This window comes from Poecilia reticulata, linkage group LG21, assembly GCF_000633615.1.
Source record: "Poecilia reticulata strain Guanapo linkage group LG21, Guppy_female_1.0+MT, whole genome shotgun sequence".
Lineage (NCBI taxonomy): Eukaryota > Metazoa > Chordata > Actinopteri > Cyprinodontiformes > Poeciliidae > Poecilia > Poecilia reticulata.
In genome coordinates this window covers 13,265,072-13,289,072 of record NC_024351.1, presented here as the reverse complement: position 1 = coordinate 13,289,072, position 24,001 = coordinate 13,265,072, and the positions used below count along the sequence as shown (strand labels likewise).

Below are 24,001 nucleotides of genomic sequence, written 5' to 3'. Positions count from 1 at the left end.
TAATAATATGCTACTTTGCACAGAAACAGGTGGGGGAAGGGTAGGCTCATATACTGCTCTGGAAAAAATTAAGAGACCACTTAAAATGATCTGTTTCTCTGATTTTACTTTTTATAGGTTTATGTTTGAGTAAAATGAACATTGTTTTTTATTCTATGAGCTACTGACATGTCTCTGAAATTAGTTTTTATTTGCAGAAAATTAAAAGATGCACAGATTTCAGACCTCAAATAATTGAAAGAAAACAAGTTCATATTCATTTAGAAACAGCAATACTAATGTTTTAACTCGGGTAGAGTTCAGAAATATTAACATTTAGAGAAATAACCAGGAGGTTTTCACTGAAGTGGGCTCTTCATTTTCTCCAGAGCTACAGTTGAAAAAAAAAATCTAAAATAAAATATTTAAATATAAAATGAATGATTGAAATGAAGCCTGAAAYCATGAGATGGGAATTAGTTTGGTAATCTCTTTCTTTTAAATTTAAAAACAAAGAGAAAACAATGCTTACTTCTTATATGAGCTGATATTATTTGGAATAAGTTGCTTGGTACTGCTTGACGAAAAAAAAAAAAAAAGAAATCACATTTCCTTCTGGATACACGTGGTCTGATTCAATTTACGAAGCAATCCCTCGAAATAACCCAAAATTGTTATTGGATATTTTAACGAGACCACTGGTATTCTAGGAATAAATCGGCTAAATCAGCAAACGTTGTTGTGAAACACAGATGTGGAAAGTGCAGCACTGTCATTGGGTACAGAAACAAAAACAAACCCTGCAATATTTTCACAAAAAAAGAAAAGAAAAGTTGCAGGCTGTTCTGGGTTACAGTAACCACATTTGTCCTTTCATGCACAACATCGCCCTCTGGCACAGACAGTTCTTTAAGTATCTTATTTTGTACAGCGCTTCGCCGGGGAGTTGGACCTGCATTGTTATTAGCCTGGGTAGCAGATTTGCTTTGTGCTCCACAGTGCAACACTGTTGGCTGGCCTTGTTTGGCAGGACAACATGATGTTGGCTGGAATACAAACTCTCTGATAGCGAGGCTAATAAATCACCTCCCCCAGTTCCCACTGTTAGGCCCCATTTCTACCCTCCTGTTGCTCACACTGGTGTAATCCACTGCCGTTCATCCCAGTAACACATTCTTCTCACTTGTATTTGTTTGTTATTAGAAAGCCGACCATGAAAAATGGGTAGGTTCATCAGTTTGTTCATCCATCATGTTGCCAGTGTGCATGACCGACCGCTAATCCAAGGGGCCGAACTTCAGGCACTTTCACTCAATGTGATGCTTATTTCTCGACTGTCATAGCTGCATTTGTTAAAGGGAAATCATCTAATCAATGGGGATGTGACAAAMTTTGCATCGGAGTGTTGAATTAACTTTCTGGAAAAACATTTAGCTCCCATTGGCTATCCTGGAAACTTTTAAAAGCCAGTGAAATTCAAAATATGACAATCTTGAAATAGATGCGTTTGTTTTGTTTACATGAGTGAATGTGTGGCCTGACCCCTTCAGTGTGCAAATGTCCCAGCTTTTCAAATCGAAGGTTTGTTTCTTATTCATAATAGTTTTTTTTTTCATTTTAGCTGCACTTTTAAGAGAAGATTGTGGAGATTTAGTCAAACGAAAACTGTAAACGTAATTAAACGTACAAATTGGCAGAGACGTCGGTTTGCTGTTTGGGAGTGTTGCTCTGTTTTCTCTGAGTTTGATCTTTCAACTGAAAATCTGAAACATTAACAAGAGGAAATGTTCTGAAAACAATTCTGAATTCAGGGATTGAAAACATTATTTATGTAGTCTAGTTTCTGATTGATCTAATTTTCAGAAAACATCTTAACAGAAAACAGTATAAACTAAATGCAGCATGAACGCTATGAAAAAAAGATTTGTAAATTATGTAGGAAAGAAATGCATTTGGTGTAGTTGAGGAAGCAATTCAGGAATATTTGATTTAGTAATCCTGGAAATCAGGAAGAAATTGAGTAAGGATCAGAGAGATTAAGAAAATAAAACCAACAGAATATTAGGACCGCACTAAAAAAAATAATAAAAAAGAATAAAGTTAATATTTTCAGAATAAAGTAAAATAATTTTTCATTTTTTTTAAATTTACTAATATGTTTTTATTCTTAGCTGGAGGAACTGAGCAAGAAATTGAATAAAGGAGGAAAGACGGGAATTAATATCCTGAATTTGCCCTTTCTGGGGCAACAAAGGTTGAGAAAAGAATTGAATAAATAAATGAATAAATAAACTGAACAAACTGCCGAAACAATAAACGGATGAGGTAAAGAATTGAAGAATGATTAATGTTGTTGAAAAAGGAATTGAGCAAAGAAGAAATGGGAATGAAATGAGAAAATTAAAGACAGATTATGTAAGGAAAACAGTTGAGGAAATAATTGAGGAATTGAAGAGAAAGGTTGAGTAAGTTACTGTCAAAGGATGAAAATGAGCAAGGAATAGGAGAAAAAGGGATTAAGGAAGAAAATGAGTACAGGAGCCAAGAGTTTGAAGGATTAGGATTAAGAATGAGAAAGTAATAGAAGATGATGCAGAAATAAAAAAAGGACTTATGGACCTAATTAAAAAACTAAGGAACTAAATAAATATCTGCCTATGAGGGTTGAGTAAATTGTACTCGATTAGCATAAATCCGCATTTAAATGAGCTCTAGTTTTAGTTTTGACAAATTAATTTGAGTTTCCAGAGATGACCTTTATGACTTAATTAATGTTTGTTGACTGSAAAATGCCCTTTTCACAGCAGTCAATGCAACTTTTAGCTTCAATATTTCAGTCCAGTGTTTCTGTGGATTAATTAATTTTAACACATTTTATTGATTTAATGAATGATGGAGCTAAATAGAGTACACTTTGTGTGCAACAATGATCCAACTAACTTACATGCACACTAACAAGCCAGGATCTTCATGTTCAGGACCGTRTTTTGCACTAAGACGCCTGTCAAAGGTCATAGCTGTGTATCAAAGGTCACAGCAGTTCCTGGGAGCCATTTGCCAACATGGCAGCAGGCCTGGACTACAGGATTACATCCTCCTCTTCCTCTCAGCTGTGGCTTGAAAATCTCCCTGTCTTCTTTTCATTAATCTTTTTTTGTCCGTCCCAAATAAACCGCGAAGAATTTAAAAAAATCAAATAGAAGGAATTACCAGAGGGATGAACCACTTTAGGGCTAACCTTTTTTTTTGTCTTTAAAAATTATGTGTTTGAGGAAAAACAAACAAAACAGAAAAACAAAACTTAGATTACGTTTCAAACTAAACTTGAGGCCCGGGGGCCAAATCTGGCCCGCTGTAGCTTTTTATGTGGCCCTCTAGGCTCCAAATTACATCAATAATTTCCTCCAGTTTTTCACAAATCCTCAAAATTCACCCAAAATCAACAGATCCCCACATTTTTCTGGTCTTACTGCAAATGTTTCTCAAAATTGGTCAAAAACATYGAGTTTAATTGAATGATGCGTCAGCCTTATTTGGTGTCAAGTAATAAAAAGTCACATGTAACATCATACATTAGCTCAAATATCAGTAATTCCTTACAAATATTCATAAATTATCATCACATTGCAACAAAACACAAAAACAATCAAACTCCTGGAGGACCAGCTATTTATTAATATTTTAACAGTTTAATGGCTTTTAACAACAGATTCTGGCACAACCAGATGAATGAAAGAAGTCAATGAAAATGAGTTTGACACCCCTGCTCTAGGTAAACTAATTGGAGTTTCTATGGATCCAAAGTTTGCTCTAACTAGTAGGTTTTATTTCTTTTTCTGGGTTGCTAAACAGAATAAGAATAAGTACCCCAGGAGATTCTCTGTATTAACTMATAAGACCTAACCTTCAAATAAATTACATTTAATTACTTTGAAAGAAATTAGATGCCGTTTATATGAGAAGCTTGGAGAAAAGAATCAAATAACAAAAGAAGCAAAGTGTTGGAAACTTCTCAGGAGCTCCACTGGTTTCATTTTGTTCCTTTCCCCCTGCTGCTAGATGTTAATTAAAAAGGTAGGTGCTCCTGTTTGTGTTGTGGTGACAGAGATCCCACTTCGTTCCTTCTTGCATAACCTTCCTCCACGTTTCCTCAGGTGTTTGGCGAGTGGATGTCGTATTTATTCTTGTTCGTCACAAGAATGAGCCGTCTGAAGGCCTGTACACAGCAAGAACAGAGAAATTTGCTCTTTCTCCCAGAGATACAAGAACTAAATCACAGGTGTCAAACWCGAGGCCCGTGGGCCAAATCCAGCCCGCCACAGCTTTTTATGTGGCCCTCTAGATTCGAGACTASACACCAAGTGTGTTTAAATATTATGTTATCAATCAAATTAATGCAGKTTTTATCTGTTTACTGCCAAATTATATCAATCAGTCCCTCCAGTTTCTTGAGAATTATCATGTAAATTCACGCAAAAATCAACAAAATGCRCCAAAAACTGGGAGTTTATTGCAGATTTTTCTCAAAAATTGTCAAAAGCTTTCTTTCTTGTACTAAAGAGCTGCCTCAGCTTTAAGTGATGTCAGATTATAGTCCATGATCTAYACAGTGAGTAATAAAGTCACATTTATCGTCATAAATAASCTCAAATATCGCAAATATTTCCAAACACTTTGATTTTTATAGCAAAAAGAATCAGAAAATYYTGGAGGGACTGAAGAGATGTTCAATAATATTATTTAATTTTAATAATTCATTGACATTTTAACARTTTGAACAGGTTTTATTAGTAMGTTCTGCCAGAGTCGGCCCWTTAAGAGCAWTCAAGATCTTGATTTGGCCCAAAATGAAAATGAGTTTGACACCCCTGATGTRTAATAAACATTAGAAATTATTCTGATCTCCTCCTGATCTAAATGATACTTTGTTTTTGCAGCTTTGGTTTTCTTTTCTTGATGCATATTCTGGGTAGAGCTTTTTTTCTTCTGTGGTTTCTGAACCGGTACGGCGGTACCGCTGGTGGGAGAAACCTGTGAAAACTTCCCAGGAGTTCTGCACTTGAATTCTTGTGAAGTATGAAATGTTTAGGCCGGAAAGTGTTTGTTCTTCGGGTAAAAGAACAAATTTCTCTGTTGTTGAGCAAGTGTTGGCATTAAGTGTGATCATGTGTTTGTTTTCATCTTTAATTGTGAGCATAGTTGTGTGTATTCTTGTTAGTTCCTYTATCTGTTGCTTGCACTTTGAACTAAGTACCAAAAATATAACCCCTCGAGTTTCACAGACTTTACTCAAAAGACGTAAAGTAATGGCAACTCGGATTTAATATCTCACACAAAGGTGAAGTGGAAGATATTAACTTGCAGTGTAAATGTTACAGTGGGGAGGATAAGCTGAGAGATTCTGCAGATTTTGTATGTTTGCTCACTTGATTTTGATGAAGACAGAATCAAAAATCAAGGAAATACACATTGCATGAGTTGAAGATGAATTTTCACGTCACTGGAGGAAGTAGGTATTGAAATCTTCATTGGCTGCGGAGCTAAAATATTTTCTGCAGGCGTTCAGAAGGTTTTCATACACCTTAGGAAGGATTTGGTGGAAAATCGTTACTTATCACATCACAGATTATGTGTAGGATTGAGGTGGAGACAAGTGAAATACCTTGAAGTGTTTYTTCTTTCGCCAATTATTTCTTTCTGGCTGAGAAAGAAAGGTTAGACAGATTCATTTGAAAAATCTGAATGTTTCCWCCTCAGTGATTTGCTGTAAGGATGGTGTTTTTGGGTCATACTAAGCATTCCTCAAAGAGAAAAAAATACTTTATGAAGCTACAGAAAGAGGGCAATCAATGGTTATTTTATTTTTCTTGCATTTTTAGATGAATTTCTCAGGCTTGTGCAATAATGCCATCTTGTTCTTGATGTCCTGTTTGGTCTTGCCAATGGTAGTGAAAAGGTAGAAATGGAAGAAATTAATTGTGTGAGCAGATGTTTGTTTGCCAGTGGTAGAGAGTCAAATATTAATTTAACTCAACAAAATGTAAATTACAAATTTAACTACATGTAATGTGTTCTTTCTAAATTTTTGCTTCATACTCTGTCTCTCAACATTAAAATATTGTGGAAATTTGAGACTATTGTTTGTGAGCAAAATGCAAAAACAGTAGGGAATCAAGTAGGGCTGCACAATATATCGCAAAGTTATTATTGCAATATCACTGTATATAGACTTATTTTATTATCGTTGCACAAAGATACAGTGAAATTGGCAATAAAATGTTATTGCCAGAGCACGCACACACAAAAGTGCAGAAATTATATGCTCTGGTGTAAAGGGAAAAATCATTTCTTTACACCCCCTCTGAAGTCGTTTATAGCTGCATATTTCAATAATTCAACACCAATTATAGCTTAATATAAGCTAAAACGCACAGTGGAAGCCATCTTGGGTCTAATAATGCATTCATGTTCTTCTTTATATTGCTTTCTGGGGTTCAGCCAATCAGTAGCAATGAAATTAAATGCCCCTTCTGGATTGGCTGCTTTCCAGACGATAGCCAATAGAATGTCAGGTAGCATTCTGCGTCAATATTTCGGCTTCYAKCTAGATATCATCCACAAACAAATCCAAAAATGGGTGGATTTTCCACAAATAATTTGGAACTTTGTTCCAGTTATTTAGTAACAATCTTTCTTTAATGTAACATAAATGCTGGTAAAGTGGTTAAAAAAACTTCAGCTTAGTTGATTTAATGCCAAAACAGCTGAGGAAGTTTTTTAATAAATCCTTGTTTCTCATTATTTAGGATCTGTGTTCGTAACTTTAACACTTTTCAGTTATTTTTTTTAACTTTATCACTCGTTATGTCGTTGTCGGAACCTTCACCAACTATAATATTGTGCAGCTCTACAACTAGCTTCCTGTTCCCCCTCTTCTAAATGAACAGGAAGTAGATTTTGAGACGCGCGGTGATGTTATGAATCTGTTTGTTGGCAGGCGGGTCAGGGAGGCGGACACCGGACCCTGCTCTACGGTCACGCCATCCTCTTACGTCACTCCTTCAGTGACATGGTGAGTATTWACACTAAAATGACGAAGATGGAGATAAATTGTACTTTGATAATTGTCAGMAWTTCTGTTAACTGCTATTTTGTTAAATATTGACTTTCTTTGAAACTCGGTCCGCTCCGCCATGACGGACGTCAAAACAAATTATGCGCTCCAAAAAACACATCTAGTAGCCTAATATCGCTTTTATTAAGTTGATTTCACAGTAAAAAAGTAAAAAAAAATGTCACAGGATGCTGCGCGGTCGCCTGCAGAGAAAAACGAAGGTGAAAACCAAACTCGTCATTTTATTGCATAACTTTTAATGAGGAAAGATGCGGCTGMGATGGAGAGCAGCTGTTAATCATAATGACGTCAGCCCTCGGTGTAACCGCGGATTTGCAGCGAACACTTTTTACAAGAAGATTAACGGTTATATACTTTATAAGTATGTATGATTCGAAAGATGAAATATTGCATTATGGAGAAGGTACGTGTCTAACCATTGGTAACCATGGAGACGATGCCGCACCGTTATGGAGCCTAGCATATGGGGGAAAACTGCTTAGCATCTCGTCTTCTGTGCGTTTTTAATGCTGCTCCGGTGTGAAGGGAAGCGATGTTTATGAAATAGTGATATAAATCATGTGGTGTGAATTCAGGCAAAGTCGGTGATTTTATCAAAACGTCAGGAGGGAGGAGGTATGGGTCGGTTTCTAAGCTAGTTATGTTCAACTTTTGTAAATATCACCGTCTGTGAGCCCCAACCAGGTGTGTTACGTTCAAAGACAAACTAGCTWGACTCAAACAAGTAGAAACCATGAATAAACTGGCAAAAACAACTTCGGAAAACAATTTCAGTCGCTCTGTTCAATACTTCCGATCCTCACTTCCGACGTCCATCATGGCGGCTAGAATKATTAAGTGACGTAGTTGCAGAGTCAATACAAACAATTCAGATAAATCTATTGCATATAAAGTTATAAAGTTCTTGAGACATTTCGTATTTCTTTGTTTTATATTMAAGATTACTTTCTTGTAATCTGTTAAGAAATGGTCTCAAGAAATATTTCCTTTGACAATCTGAAAGTCTATAACTTTTAGATTTTGTTGCTTTTTACTCAGTTTTTGTCCATGATCATTTTCAAAGGAAATACTTTTTATGACTAGTTAAATGCGTCCTGCAAACTGGTATAAAGTAGATCCAGGTGTTTGCTGGATTTTTTTTTGTATGATACTTTGACGCAAAAACTATACAAGAACATGTCTGTTTTTCCCATAGTGCTGTTCTTATTCAGAAACTTGGTTACTGAGTTGATTTAATTGACTAATAAATTAATACACTTATTATTCAGCACTAAAACTTCACATTCCTTCTTCTAAAACATTAATATTTTTCCAGTTTGCGTCAGAGCTCCATTTCCTTTGACCCAACACTAATTCATTTTTCACTCACCAGTACTTGACCTGTTTGAAGACATCAAGGTCTCTGACAGACAAGCTGTCATTTGATGTCGGACTGCAAGAAGATTCAGTAGGTACAGTATGACTAATGAACACTCAACCAGTATGAACCAGTTTGAATTAACCTTGAGATTAAGTAAGTACCGGATATGAATGAAATATAACTATGTGCTCTGAAACATCTGCACATCTTACCCTCTCTGATGTTTTTAAATAATGGGAGATGTTAAAAGATTCCACCTGATCAATGTATTTCTGTGTTTCTGCCTTTAGGAGAAGCCTGCTGGTGGACGATTCATCCGGCGTCCAAGCAGAGATCGGAAGGAGAGAAAGTCCGCATAGGAGATGATCTGATTCTCGTCAGCGTGTCCACTGAGAGATATCTGGCAAGTCACATTTTAAAACTCACCTGAGGAAAAACTGTGAAGCTTTAAATACACTCTGCTGAATGTTTCCAGTACCTTGTTGAGTCTATGACATGAAGGATTAAGGCAGAAGGAGGCCCAACCTGGTACTAGCAAGGTGTACCTGATAAAGCAGCCACTTTATTTACATATATATACATGCATACCCTGGTTCTCTGATTAGCTATGCAAGCTCTGATCAGTCTAGCTCCAGCTAACATCAGAGTGACAAGACAATTTAAGTTGAAAGCAGCATACYTTTGCTCTGCTACCTGAGCTGGAAACCAGATTACCTGTAAAACACCTCTATGCATATTAAAAACAATTTGTGATGTACTTACTCATCTGACAGATGGGTTTAAAGTTAATGCTGTCTCCTAAGCTCAGCTCCACAACTGACCCCAATTAACGTGCTCTGTGAAAGTGGAGAGAGGGATTTCAGGAGGGAGAGCTGGAGGCAGAGAGTGAAATTGCCTAAAGGGAGCCACTGTGACGTGCTAAGCATATGAAACTTTTTTAGAAATACTTTATGCTGGGTGCTCTAACCGCCTCCAGTGATGAAGGTACTGAATTATAGCAAAACTGGCAAAAATACAGACTTTTATCTCTTCTGCACAGACATAATCAGTCAGTTCAGGAACTTCAAAACTGATTTCCAAAAATTMAATTATTTGAAGAGGTTTTTGGAATCCAAATTATTCTGATTTGCTTTGTCAAGGTAAATTACTCGGTCAATGTTTTTTTGTGTGTAATTTTTGAGAMATCCAGAGAAATTTAGTTGTCTTCTCCTTAAGCACTTAGGACTTGCATATCTTGGTTGACTGGGAATCTACACCAGCATATAACCTAAATATTTTTTACTGGTGTGCACACTTGATCCAGTCATTGAATATGTTTTTTTACTACTGTTTTTAAAATATATTTTAATATCTGAAGGTTTATGAAAAGAGAGATTGAAAAGTTGTTGGCTGAATCTATTCTGCTTTTACATGCGTACCCTGCTGTGTTCATTACAAATAAACCATTTTTACTCTTTATAGCTTTAACATGAGAAATATTAACAAAATACACACAGAAAAAGAAACAAAAAACCAAAGTAGCTAAATTGCCATCATGAAGGTTTCAATCAGATGTCAAATATTTATACACTGCAAGACACAAAATTTTACCAAATGTTTTTAGTCAAGTTTCCAGAGCAAATATCTTACTACACTTGAAATAAGACRAAACTAACTTAAAAGTAACTTTTCTGCTYATTTTAAGTCAATTGATGAAAAAAAATACYAGTTTCAGTGGCATATTRTTTCACTTATAATAAAACATTTTCCCATGTTACAAGTGAAATAATCTGCCACTGGAGCTAGTACTTTTTYATAAATTTTAAGGAATTGTTTCCTTACATAAAACAAGCTCCAGTGTGTTGCAGAAAAGTTATTTCTAAGAGTACAAGGATATTTATACTGAAACTAGATTTAGTCTTTTTGCAGTTTAACTTACAATAATTCTATGTTTTTATTCCCTTTTGAATCTTATGTTTTTACTTAGTTTAAGATTTTCCGCAAAACTATTCCACGGCTTAACCCCRGCAACAGAGATGCACATACTTTTCTGGTGACGTCCTCTAGGAAAATATTCTGTGAACTAAGTGAAATTTTCTGTTAAATCTGCTATAGAGCATTTCAGATCAGACTGACAGTAACATTTGGTGGAAGTGTGATGGTGCTGCTTTACTGCTTCAGGGCCTGAATGACTTGAATGTTGCTATGAATAATGCATAAATAAAGCTAAATGTAATAGATTGTTTTGTCTGCAGCAGTCGTCTTCCATTCTATCTGAAGTCCCGCTCAACCTGCTTTTCTGTTTCAGCATCTCTCGAACTGTAACGGCAACATTCAGGTAGACGCCTCCTTCATGCAGACCCTCTGGAACGTCCAGCCTACGTGTTCGTCAGGCAACATGGCTGTAGGTGGGTCCTTCATCCTCCATCAATGACAGCAACAATCTTAGGCTGYGTTCACACTGCAGCCTGAAGTGACCCGATTCCGTTTATTTTATTTATTATTATTTTTATGTAATGCGACCCTGATCTGATCTTTTCATGACAGTCTGAACAACACAGGTCGGATTCTTTTCAAATGCGGCTCAGGCCACTTTAATATCCGATACGCATCCGATTCAAATGTGACCTAATGTCCAGGTCGCATTAATCCGATCTGCATGTCACTGATGCTCGACAAATGTCACTATTCTGCATCCTGATAGCCACAAGGGGGAAGAAAAACAACCAAGGCGGACTGTAATGAGGATTAAGTTGTTAATGTGCTAACTCCTGTTGGACAACAACTCCAAAATCGTAAGCTATGCTCCAYCGTTAGCATCCTTGTTTACTTCCGCAAACATGGAGCAATTCTTTTTTCTGGCGGTTGGCAAAACACTGAGCATGTAACATTACTGTGCCCTCTACTGCGCACGAGGGACACTTTTAGGTCGTTTGCAGTTCACACTGGAGATCACATACAARTCGGACATATTTTGGAAGTGTGAACGATCACRGCAAAAAAAATCTGATTTCACAAAAAATAGGAATTGGATCACTTCAGGCTGCAGTGTGAACGTAGCCACAGACAAATGTTTACATCATTTTCTTTCAGAATTTGAAAGATTTAAGTGGGAGGTATTCAGAAAATGTCCCAATTTACTTCCATTTGGGTTTCTACTGCTTCTAAAAACAGACCAAGCGCTTAAATAATAAGCAACAAGTAATAATAAGTTATAAGTAATAAGTTGATGTTTTTCAGTGTCTGGAAAATGAGCCGTTTCAAAAATCTCCGGAATATAACATTACAAATCAGCAGGAACTGCTCCTCACCTAGCAACCCCAGAGAAACCCAGCCCGTTACCTAGCAACCTCACGGAAGTCCAGCACGTCACCTAGCAACCCAAACTGAGCTCTAGAATGTTTGGTCAGGTACTTTTACCGCTTTGTGCGCCTTTCCTAATATATTAAACGAAGAATTATAGGTTCCTTTTAAAACTGTGATGTTATTATGTCAGGTAACTGTAACACAGTGGGAAAAGTAGTGGCTCTAGTGTAAACCGCTTCTGGATCACTAAAAGAGCATGAAATAAATTCACTCCATTTACCGTTTATCTCCGTTCTGCTTCTGTTTTCTAAGGGTATTTGATTGGCGGGCATGTGATGCGTCTCTGTCATGGTCACGACGAGAGCTTGACGAACCCTGGAGCAGATAAGAGTGAAGAGGAGCAAAGGTTTGTAATAAACTGCTGAAGAGATTTAAATCTAGAACACACGTAGWTCATCTTGAGAGAATATGTTTGTTCTCCAAARCTTTGAGAAAGGGGTCATACGTATGAAGATGGGGTCTTTAGTTGCTGAGTGGGACTWTATGAGCCTTGAAATTAAAAWGTTRGGTTTAAATGAGTTCTACAAATTGAAAATTACCCTAAATATACCAATACATTATTTGCAAAGTGGCTTCAGAGAAACAAAATCAGTGTTTTGTGTTGATCCCAGTAACATACTTCCGCAAACATGGAGCAATTCTTCATGTTTGCGGAACATGTTCCGCAAACATGTTTAATGTGGAACATTTAATGTTCCGATTAAATGTTCCAAACATGGAACATTTAATCTCTGAAAGGTCACACACCTTTCAGAGATTAAAAGGTGTGTGACGGAAAGGGAACCTAAAAAACCTGACTCAGTTACACCACCTCTATCAGGAGGAAATTACACAAGATGCTGTCAGAAACTTGTTGAATAATACTCAATCTACTAACCTACCAAATACTCAATAAATGTATGAGTTTTCAGTTATGAATTTAAAAAAATATTTTGGGAATCCTACTTGACATACAACAGGAAATATTTGATCCTTTTTTAATATTTAATTAAGCAATTTAATGGTGTTTTTGAGCAGTGCTTCTGGTTTCCACTGTATCTAAACACAGGAAGTTAAAGATTAAGTACAAAAATTCAGCAGCATATTTTATAAATAAAATAAATAAATGCATATTATCTATTTATATTGCATTATATCATGTTATATTATCTTTATTTTTGTAAGTTTATATTAAAAAAAGCTATTTGAAGCCCTCTGACATAAACATATACACAGATATATAATGTTAAGCAATATTGCTGCTTTAATTTCATTCCGTTTCTTTAATTAATCCTTTCATTCATGAATTCATGAATTATGAATTATATTTTTTTCAATATTTTTTTATTTTCTTAAGGCATAAAGAAAGGTAGGAAAGAAATTTGTAAAAAAAAAATTAAGGTGATCAATTGTAATTTTCTCCAAATACAAAGTTGTTATTTGAAAAATACATCAGTGGTATTGTTCTTTAGGGGTTAAATGATGTCACAATATGTTTTTGGCCTGTAAGCGTCGTCTACAGTAGAAGGAGGGACCGGGTCAGTCGGCATGCTTTTTTGTCTATCGGCCATATTGGATTTAACAAAAATCATTTCTTGCATTTGCAGCTGATGGCCAGCAGTTGATGGTATATTTTATGATGCATTAGTGTCCCCTTCAGTGGTCTGTGTGAATTTATAGCATAAAAATCCACAAGAAGCACAAGAAAATGGCTTTTGGATAGCTGTCCACTGTAGTGACCACTATGCATGAAATGATTAAAAAATGTATTACATTTTGTGTGACTGGTGTTTTCTCTTCCACCTCTTCATTTGATATGATTTGAGCAATCAGAATGATGAAAACCCCTATTTRTTGTTGTTTTGACAGAATAGTGAACTACGAGGCGGGGAAGGGAGCGTCAAGAGCCCGCTCCCTGTGGAGACTGGAGCCTCTCAGGATCAGGTAAGACAGAACAAAATGGCTGAATGGACCGAGGATATGTCTCACACACACTTTTTCAAGCTTGGTAAATTTCACTGCTCACCTCTCTTGAATGTGTCGAGCACTGTAGACTATATTTAAAGCTCCCCTGCCTCYGTCTTTAGGTGTCACTGCCAATTAGCTGGCTAAGTCCTGCAGAATGTGTAGTCCTGTCTGACATTTCTGGTTTTTTATGCTTTTATCAAAGCATGATAGRAAACAGGATTGTTAAAATTAGACGGTGCTACCACATAGCTTAAATCAACTGTCTGTGGGAAAGTCCTTTATAAAATAATGTTTCTATGACTACATTTCTAATGAATTTCTTGATTGATTTCATGGGGTTTAAAAACAGAAGACTGCTCTTACTGATATTTCCTCGTTATGTGGACAGTAAAGTTTATCTCTGAGAAAACGCAGATCTTTACTGTGACTTTCATACCGTTWCACCCTGTGATTGAGCCAATTGAGATTTGTTGCCTAAATAACTCARCAAATATCACAACTGTTTGAATCATTATAAATTCCAGAAAAATAACTATATTTCGATGKGCAGGGTGGACATTGAAGTCAAATATGAACTCGTCTTCTTAAAATTTTCTGCTTGTATCTGAATCTGCAAAAATTAAATGCTTGAACAGAGCGTAGGTTTGAAAACTTTCAAATGGCACATAATCATAAAAGCCCTTTTGAGAAAACTCAGAAATATTTACCAAACAAGTGTTGGTAACTTGGGATCATATGAAATAAAATGCAGTATTTACAAGTGAAATTTGTCCAAAAAAAGACATTTTGATTGGAAGAAACTCTGTACAGCTAAACATGAATTAACTAATTTTATTATGTAAAAATGTTTCAGAGCTTTTAACATCTGTTCTGTGTGCTTAGCTGGAGCGGCAGCCATATTCGATGGGGCCAGTCTTTCCGCCTGCGTCATCTCTCCACTGGTCACTATCTGGCCTTGACTGAAGACCGTGGTTTGGTTCTGGAGGACAGAGAGAAGTGCCACACCAAAGCCACTGCTTTTTGCTTTAAGCCATCCAAGGTTACTTGTCTTCTCAGACTTTAACTAGACCTTGTTTTTACTCCATAAGCATGCTTTTGTGTTGCAGCTATGACTGTTTCAGGGAGCCTCTAATGAGATACTGTGTCACCATCATAATCTGACCTTTTCTCTGCTGCAGAACAAACTGCACTGTTGGCAGATTAGAGCAAACATTCATGTTGTCCAGTTTTGATTCAAGTCGCTTTTCTTTTCACAGAGAATGTGAAGAGAAATGTATCAATACATCGAGATTTATTTACCATCTAATTCAAATTTAACCACTGAAAGTGTATGACTTTGGAAAATGTGTGGAAAACAATTTATTTAGTGACATGATGTGCATGTTTGCAGGTTTACAGGCTGTKCTCTCGAGAGCTTTCMAAGTGTTGGATTATAGTACACAATGAATTTGTTTTGTTTTTCATCTTGTGCGACTATTTGTTTTATTATGCAAGCAATCCCTGCTTGTTTTCCTTAGTAAAAACTCCCAGAAATGAGCTGCATGAGTCACCTTCAGAACCTTTTTATCTAAAGTCTTATAAAACTCCTGACAGCAGAGAGTAATGACCCTTCTGCCAATAACCACTCCAAGAGTTATTACTCAGGACTCATAGTTATAGTCTTTATTTACTCTATTTTTATCTAATCCCTCCATCTTTTCTACCCCATCGGCTCCTTTATCGAGGAAGGTCAACTCCTCGTCGTGCTCAACATTGCATTAATATGTTCCTCCCAACTTGCTGTTGACATTAATCAATTGAATCACTCCATCTCCGTCTGAGCAGTGGCCAAGCTAATGATCCCTGCCCGAGCCTCCAATGAAACTGATGTCCTCAACCTGTGATTATCATCTAATGCCAATTTTTTATCGTGTTTGTTGGACTTTGTTGTATTTCCAGCCATGTGAATGAATTTGGCCTTTCTGCTTTTTTTTTTTTTTTTTTGCTAAACCTCGTTTTCCTTCTCATTCTGAATAAACCAGGAAAAAGGCGATTCTGGCATGAAGAGGGATATTGACGGGATGGGAGTCCCCGAGATAAAGTATGGTGACTCCGTCTGTTTTGTCATGCACGTGGCCACCGGACTGTGGCTGTCCTACCTGGCGCCTGATGCCAAATCGTCTCGTCTTGGTCCCCTGAAAAGAAGGGTAAATATTTTGTTTGCAGTGGGAATAAATATTTCACTCATCTTTTGGTCTGCCTTTATTTAGACAATTTATAAAGGTTTGACTCTATCTAGTACATTTTACTTAAAATAGGGATGTCAAAGTGTAGCCCAAGGGCCATTTGCAGCCCTTCAGATGATTTTGTTTGGCCCCTTGGTCCACAATAGAAGAATGGAGTGACTTTTCGATTAATTTGATATTTTTACACAAAAAAATCTTACTTTTATTCATTTAGCTACAAGGAAAAGTATTTTTCTTTTATTAACTGTGTTTCTGCTTTCATTGATAACACTTTACGCTGTGCAACGTGTTGCCAAACGTGATAAAAAAAAGAATAATAAACCCCAATAAAGTTTTTGAAAATAACACAGAAACACAATTCATTTACAGATTCCTTTTCTACAAAAAGTTTAACTACTATGTTTTATTAAAATCTTGTCTATTTGGTATATTATCGAGGCAATAAAGACAATAAATGTCTTAAAAAATAAATCTTTCCAGTTTTAATAAAAAAATGTAAAAAATGGAAGYCCTCGAGTTCTCTCAACTTCAAAATGTTTGGACGCCACTGACTTAAATCCATTAATTTATATGTTTATAGTGGATTYCAGGTGAATAAAGTATATAAACCAATAGTGGAAAGTAACTATGGATATCTRCAATCGTAGAATTGAAATCTAAAATCTAGTCATCTGCTTCCACAAACATTTGTGGAAGATTTGGCAACACACTCAATGAAGACCAGTGTGGTACCATGATGGTGTTACTGGTATTGTAACAGAGCAGAAGGGACTGGAAATGATGGAATATAAGGGTGCATTCACACCAGCCCTGTTTAGTCCACAGAGTTTAGTCCACCAAACTCTAGTTCATTTGCTTAGAAAGTTAAGCTAATTTGGGGAGTTGTGAATAAACATTCAAACTCTTAACGTGGACCAAAAAAGTGACCTCTGACCTAAAACTCTAAGTCTCGGTTCGGTTGAATTGAACTCGGGTGCAATTTGAATGCATATGTGAATGCAAAGTGGACTGGAGACCGCTCCAAAAGCAGGAAGTGGACTAAAGTGCAGGGGATTCTGGGTAGATAAAATGCAAGAGTCTAGTGCTAGTGGGATCCACTGCAAAGACACCAAATTTTACCAAATAGTTTTACTCTTGTTTCTAGTGCAAATATCTAATTACACTTGAAATAGGACAAAACTAACTTTCAAGTATCTTTTCAGCAAGATGTAGAGGCTTGTTTTATTTGAATAGTGAAATAGTCTGGCAATGGAACAAGTATTTTTTAATCATTATGAAGGAATTATTTTCTTGAAATAAGCTTATATAGCTTGCTKATAAGTAACTTTTAGTTAGTTTTATCTTAATTCAAGCTTACTAAGATATTTGCACTACAAAACTAGACAAAAGTACTTGGTAAGATTGTGTGCTTTTGCAGTGAAATGGCTCCGGAGAAATCCTACAACCACTAAAATCTGACATGACTCCATTTTTGTTTGCATTTTGTGAAGAGGAAAGTAGCACTAATTTCTTCTTCAGAGGTTTTCATGTCATTTCCTTCTGTAGTGCTTGTTGCAGCGCCACCACTGGCGAATAGGGGAACAGGGTTTTTTTTAAAGGTTTTGTTTGCCACAAGGAAAAATTGTCCTGGAAGGCTGAAAAGTCCTGGACAAAAGTGACATTTGCAAAATCAAATCACAGTCCATCAAACTTGTTTATACAGCTCATATTACTATTAAAACCCAGGCTTCACTTTTACACGGCTGGCAGCAGAAATTGTCTCATTAGGAGTGATGGGCACTTGAGCTTGGACAGTAAATGAGTTTGGCTCTTGTCTGCTGCTSAAGGCCGAGTCTCCCTGCAGAGATGATACCTTGTGATGATGCAAGGCAGCGTCTGCAGGCTTGAGCGTTGGCCAAACGCCTGACAAGCTGAAGGTGATGGCCAGTTTACAACTATATCCATCTCTCCCTATTTTATCGTTAAGCTGCTGGATTTCCACCGACTCAGAGTTCTTTCATGTTTTTTCTCAATGCTTTTTCTTTTTTTTTTGTGAATCTGAGGTAATATTTCAGTCATTCCAATCAAAATTTTTTTTTTTTTTTTTACATTATGCACGTTTTTCTGATCTAGGCCTGCCTTCACTCTGAGGGCCACATGGATGATGGTCTCATCCTACAGCGCTGCCAGCATGAGGAGTCTCGGGCTGCTCGCATCATCCGAAACACCACATTCCTCTTCAAAAACTTCATAAAGTGGGTAAAAAACACTGCAGCGCCWACATGTGATTCCAAAGCGAATCAAATTAACGTTGAAAAGTCTGATTATTGACTTTCAGGGCACTGGACAGCGCTGCAGCCGGAGAGACGAATGCGGTGGCCGGATATGTTGAAGAGGTGCTGCAGACGCTGAACGATCTGATTGAATATTTCAAGCAGCCCGACGTAGATCTGGAGCACGAGGAAAAACAGGCGAGGCTTCGCTCGCTCATCAAACGACAAGACCTCTTCAAGGAGGAGGTAAGTCGGCTGAATCAGTCTGCAGAGTCTGGTTAGTCCAGACTCTGCATTATTTATTTGGCAAATAATGTTATGTGGGATTTAAAGAATCTGGCAGCATCTTCAGTTTATTGGAAAAATTCAAAKTAACCTCAGTTTGGAGAATCAGAAGAAAAATCTTGAAATGACTTATCAAAATAGAAAAAAAAATAATGTAAATATGGAAATAATCTTAGCTGATACTTTATATTTTAAAGATTTTAGAGGGATGGTTTTGGTAAATTACAGTTTTTAATTATCTTATATAAAACTAAGGCTTTTTGTTTACTGTGGATAAATCCGTTTAAGTTTAATTTATAAAGTGGAGTCTATAAAGACTCCTGAGGTACAAAACCATAAATATGGACATAGTCACGGGTTTGACTAAAGCCATTACAGTTTGTGATGATTTATGAATATCATCATAAATTGCTTTCAACAAAGGAAATGCCATTTACAAAATAATACTCCAGAATTTACTATTTTTCTAATAGTGAAGGCTTTTAAAACTTTCGTTGCCATCATATCTTGATGAAAAGTTACTTATAAATCGGTTTTTACTTATAAAACTGACTTTTATAAGTCATTTTGCAGAATTGGTTTAGTTTGATGCACTTYGACCTTTTTTCATTTTAGTTCAGTTTTCTGTTTTCAAGCTTAATTTCCTTCCCAAGGACCAATCAGAGGGCTAGCTWTTATAAATCTGACTTGACTACAGGAAGTCCATCAGTTAGTATTTATTGATGGGATAAATTGATTAAACAAAATTAAATATCTTATTTAAAAAATAATTACAACAAAAGCAAAAAGATTAAAGTTAAAAAACAGCATTATTGTGATAACCACAACAAAATAACGTTTCAATGTCTTGACTAACAATAAACAAACTATCACTTTCGTAAAATCTTTGTCTGTTTATATGCCTGTCACGATGACAAATTAAATTGTTCCAGAAGTTATTGCGATAATCGATAATATTGTTGTTTTGAGACCATTTTTAAGTGATATAATGGTAATGAAAAATAAAAGATGAATAAGCTTTTAATAAATTCTGTTGAACATTTATCACTAGAACTAGAAGACATTTTAAATATCCAAAATAAATAAACATAACAACAAATAAAATGAATTTTGAAGTCTTTGTAAACAAAATTGTCCTTCAAAAAAAGGGCTGGTTGAGACCAAAACACCAAACTGAAAACTTTTATCTTCCAGGTTTTGGTAGAAAGTGAAAAAAAGATAAATGGTAAATTATGCCAATGGAAATAATTGAGTTTGTTTTAATTGATCATGCAATTAATTAATTAATTTATTGATTATTGTGACAGGCCTACGTGTTTATACTTGCATATTTCAATACAGTTCTTTATTTTGTCATTATTCATGCAACACTTTGCAGATTATATAAATTTTCTGCCAAATAAATGTCGAATTCTTGTAATAATTTACTTCCACTACAAATATAAGCACTACTTTGTGTTTTTTTTTGTTTGTTTTTTTACATAAAATGTTTCTAATATGACAAAATACAAGTTTATACTGAACATAAAGCAAATTCCACATCTCATGATTAACAACTATACATAATAATGTATGTATTTTCCGTCAGGGTATGCTGGCCCTGCTCTCCAAATGCATTGACCGGATGAACCTGTATGATAGTGCGGCCCACTTCGGAGAGATGGCCGGGGAGGAAGCTGGTGCAGCATGGAAGGACATCCTCAACCTCCTCTATGAACTCCTGGGTGAGTGATGGATCACAGAAAATATCTCCTGTCAGCACCTGTTCAGTCTGAGTGGACATGAAGTATTTATCATCCCTCCCTGAATCTCTTTTTTCCYCTTTGGACTCCTTCTCTCGTCKCTCTACAGTCCTTCATTTCATCCTTCRCTAGCATTCTGTTGAGCATTTTTAAAGTTCACAGCTTTTTGCAGATTCATTTGTCTGAAAATAAATAACTTGTATGTCACGTGAACCATAYCGGATCCTAAATTTTCCACTGTTTTTATCTTTAAAGCTCAGTGGGTGTTTTGTTTTCCTGTTGCTGGCATTCTTCCAGGGTGGTCAGGCTCACCTTGACCACCCTTACATTCATCATTCCCTATCATGCAGCCGCTCACGTGTGTGCACAGGTTTAGTCCACAAACACACAGCTAATCGTAAATTATTGCTGCCCCCTCGGTGGGGTTGCCTCTGAGGAGGCAGATTTTCATGATGATTTGCTTGTTCTGCCTTTCCTTTCAGTATAAAGGGGAAACGAGCTTAATAGTCCAAGTTATTTATTTAGTTTGTTCATTAAGCATCAGTTTTATAATTTGACATTAATTACGGATGTTCCTCTAAAACGTGTCAAAATCAATTTGTGTTTGAAATCATTCAAATCTCTGKAGGATTTTGATTTCCAGTTATTTGTTTGATTCTTGGAGCTTGACTCGGGTATCTACAAAAAAACGAGAAGGCGTTACAAGTGTATCTTGCTTTCATTGACATTTTAATAAATATTTTWAAAAAGTATCTTAATATCTAGAAAAATCATTATGGTAATCAAATGCTTCTTATAATTGCTTACCAGATTTTGGCATTTTATCAGAGAAAAACATGATAGGAAAAATTWAATTATCTGTAAAAATAAATTTAAATTTGGTKTGAATAATTTTGAGCTTAAATGTAAGTTGAGTCCATACAATTTACAAGATTRTATGGCAGCCCAAGCATACAATTAAACTGCTAATGAAATCMCAATTTGCCATTGTTTTCTTKAAAAAAATTACCTTCATGTCATTTATTTTGACATAATTTACTCTTGGTCACCAGTGTGGCTCTGTTCATGTGTTCATGCTGAATTAGAGCTTTCTTGATACCCARTGTTGGTCAAAATCAGTATTCAGAAAGTGGATTTGCTGRCATTTAGTSAACCTGGTTTCCCTGAAACAAAATGGAACAAGGCTTCTAAATGTCTAAGTAGCAAAGAAAGTCCAAGAGAAATCCTAAATAATTATAGAGCTCAGAGCTTTTCATGTTCACCCAACAGTTCAAAAAAACATTGTGTTGAGTCAAACTTTGTGTTTTGTTCAGCTGCACTGATTCGTGGAAACCGGACCAACTGCACCCAGTTCTCCCGAAACCTGGACTGGCTGGTCAGCAAACTGGAAAGAATGGAGTCATCATCAGGTATCACAAGTCTCTTTGTTTTTCTGCTAATTAATAAAACATGGAATGACGGATGATTTGTTTTAACTTTGTTTTGCAGGAATCCTAGAAGTCCTCCACTGTATCTTGGTGGAAAGTCCAGAAGCCCTGAACATCATTCAGAAAGGTCACATTAAATCYATCATCTCTCTTCTCTACAAGCATGGACGCAACCACAAGGTGGGCTGGGAAAATTGGTCTGGTTTTTATCTTTAATCGCATTCATCATTGTCAAAAAATCATTCTGGATTTAAACAGAAACRAGACTTAATTATAACACCCGTTACAGCATTTACTGAGTTAAAACAATGTGTTGCATGAATGAAAAAAGAAAATACCTCTTCTGACTTTTTGCTCTTTAGATTCTGGATGTGCTGTGCTCTCTGTGTGTGTGCAATGGGGTGGCAGTGAGAACCAATCAGAATCTGATCTGTGACAACCTGCTGCCAAAAAGGGACCTGCTGCTCCAGACMCGACTGGTCAACGATGTTCAAAGGTAATAAACACGTTGAAAAGTTGTTTATTTCAATATACATATATAAATATATACACACAAATTGCTTGTTTTGTGTCTATAAAGATTTGTTTGTATGGATGTTTACTAATGTTAGATCAAATTGACGTTTGAAAGAAAAGGTAGATTATACAGCACTTTTTCTTTCCAGCTACTCCTTTTCAATCAAAACTTTTATTTCAGAAAAGTATTTTTGAAACTGTCTCTTTATGTACAACAAAAATTCTTGATTATTCCTTGAGAGACATATACAGTATCAATCAATCAAAGTTTATTTTTATAGCACATTTCAGCAACAAAGCAGTTCAAAGTGATTTAAATCGTAAAAAAAAATAAAAACATAAACAATTATGAAACTGGTAAATGTTACATTTTGTCAAATGCCATTAAAATCATCAATACACATCAAATATGTTGTTCGGTTATTACAGGCTACACGATATTAGAAAATCTTGCTGATGCAATAATATTGGTAAATATTGTGAAGACGGTATTAATGGGAATTTATGCATATTTTTTTTAATTCCTTTTTTTCGTCTGTGCTTCCATCACTGTGACTTTTAATACTTTGTGGGTTGTGGTGCCTGACTTACTTTACTTATCTACCTAACTGTACTTACTTACTTCATTTATCTTACTTTCATTACTTACTTTCCTAACTTTACTTACATACCTATTTATTTTATTTACTTACTTTGGGATTTTCCGTCAGGGTGATTGTGTTACATTAGCATGTGAAAATTCATATTCATAACAATTGGAATATTGACAAACAAACATTAGCGATGTAAATACTGGACACACTGACATTGTTACATCTTTCAACCCTAAAATACAGTCTAGTATTAATATATAGTCTAGTATTAACATACAGTCCAGTATTAATATAGTCTAGTAACATACAGTCTAGTATTAACATATAGTCTAGTATTAATATACAGTCTATTATTAACATACAGTCCAGTATTAATATATAATCTAGTATTAACATACAGTCTAGTATTAATATATAATCTAGTATTAACATACAGTCTAGTATTAATATATAATCTAGTATTAACATACAGTCCTGCTTATCTTCTGCCTTTGACTCCAGCATGAGGCCCAACATCTTCCTGGGCATCGCTGAAGGTTCGGCTCAGTATAAGAAGTGGTACTACGAGTTGGTCATCGACCAGGTGGACCACTTTGTGACCGGAGAGCCGACCCACCTGAGAGTGGGCTGGGCCAACACCAAAGGCTACGCTCCGTATCCCGGCGGAGGAGAGGGCTGGGGTGGAAACGGCGTTGGGGATGACCTTTACTCCTACAGCTTTGATGGACTTCATCTGTGGTCAGGTGGGGAACTCGGTTAAACTGCCTGGGCTTTCTTTAATAACTCAGTTTTCCTACTGTTGATTAAGTCTGTATAAAGCCGGTTTGGTTGGATGTGTGAAAAAGCAACTAAACTTTAAAGTATTTCACATGTTTGTAGTAAAAAATGTTTTTTTTTCCTTCTTAAACTCGAAATTTACAATCACTGACTTATTTTTAAATATGAATGTATATTATTTTTTTTTTTTTTAAACATAATTCAGTACTTCATTAAAGTTTTCCAATGACAAATAAAGGTAGAAAATTGTTAGAAAAAAAAAATCTATATTATTATAAGTCAGTATTGGATCAAGATTCAGATTTCCTCTTGAAATGTTTTTTTTTTTTTACTGTAGTTTCTAAAAACAAACAATAACAAAAAAAATCAAAAGATGTTTCGATTTGTAATCAAATTATATTGTTTTACTCTTTATTTA

The 24,001-nt window shown here is 35.8% G+C and overlaps 1 protein-coding gene across 1 annotated transcript in view; it reads left to right on the top strand.

Annotated features, from left to right (window-relative positions):
* Positions 1 to 24,001, top strand: part of ryr3 (ryanodine receptor 3) — a 131,984-nt gene that overhangs the window by 25,913 nt on the left and 82,070 nt on the right. Inside the window, exons 4-20 of the mRNA XM_017302123.1 lie at positions 1,183 to 1,203; positions 4,039 to 4,053; positions 6,977 to 7,051; positions 8,487 to 8,565; positions 8,765 to 8,877; positions 10,762 to 10,861; positions 12,072 to 12,165; positions 13,668 to 13,742; positions 14,649 to 14,805; positions 15,788 to 15,952; positions 18,104 to 18,225; positions 18,309 to 18,489; positions 20,117 to 20,252; positions 21,584 to 21,679; positions 21,759 to 21,877; positions 22,060 to 22,193; positions 23,308 to 23,549. Coding sequence (XP_017157612.1) covers positions 1,183 to 1,203; positions 4,039 to 4,053; positions 6,977 to 7,051; positions 8,487 to 8,565; positions 8,765 to 8,877; positions 10,762 to 10,861; positions 12,072 to 12,165; positions 13,668 to 13,742; positions 14,649 to 14,805; positions 15,788 to 15,952; positions 18,104 to 18,225; positions 18,309 to 18,489; positions 20,117 to 20,252; positions 21,584 to 21,679; positions 21,759 to 21,877; positions 22,060 to 22,193; positions 23,308 to 23,549 — 1,924 coding nt within the window. The remainder of the gene's footprint in view (positions 1 to 1,182; positions 1,204 to 4,038; positions 4,054 to 6,976; positions 7,052 to 8,486; positions 8,566 to 8,764; positions 8,878 to 10,761; positions 10,862 to 12,071; positions 12,166 to 13,667; positions 13,743 to 14,648; positions 14,806 to 15,787; positions 15,953 to 18,103; positions 18,226 to 18,308; positions 18,490 to 20,116; positions 20,253 to 21,583; positions 21,680 to 21,758; positions 21,878 to 22,059; positions 22,194 to 23,307; positions 23,550 to 24,001) is intronic.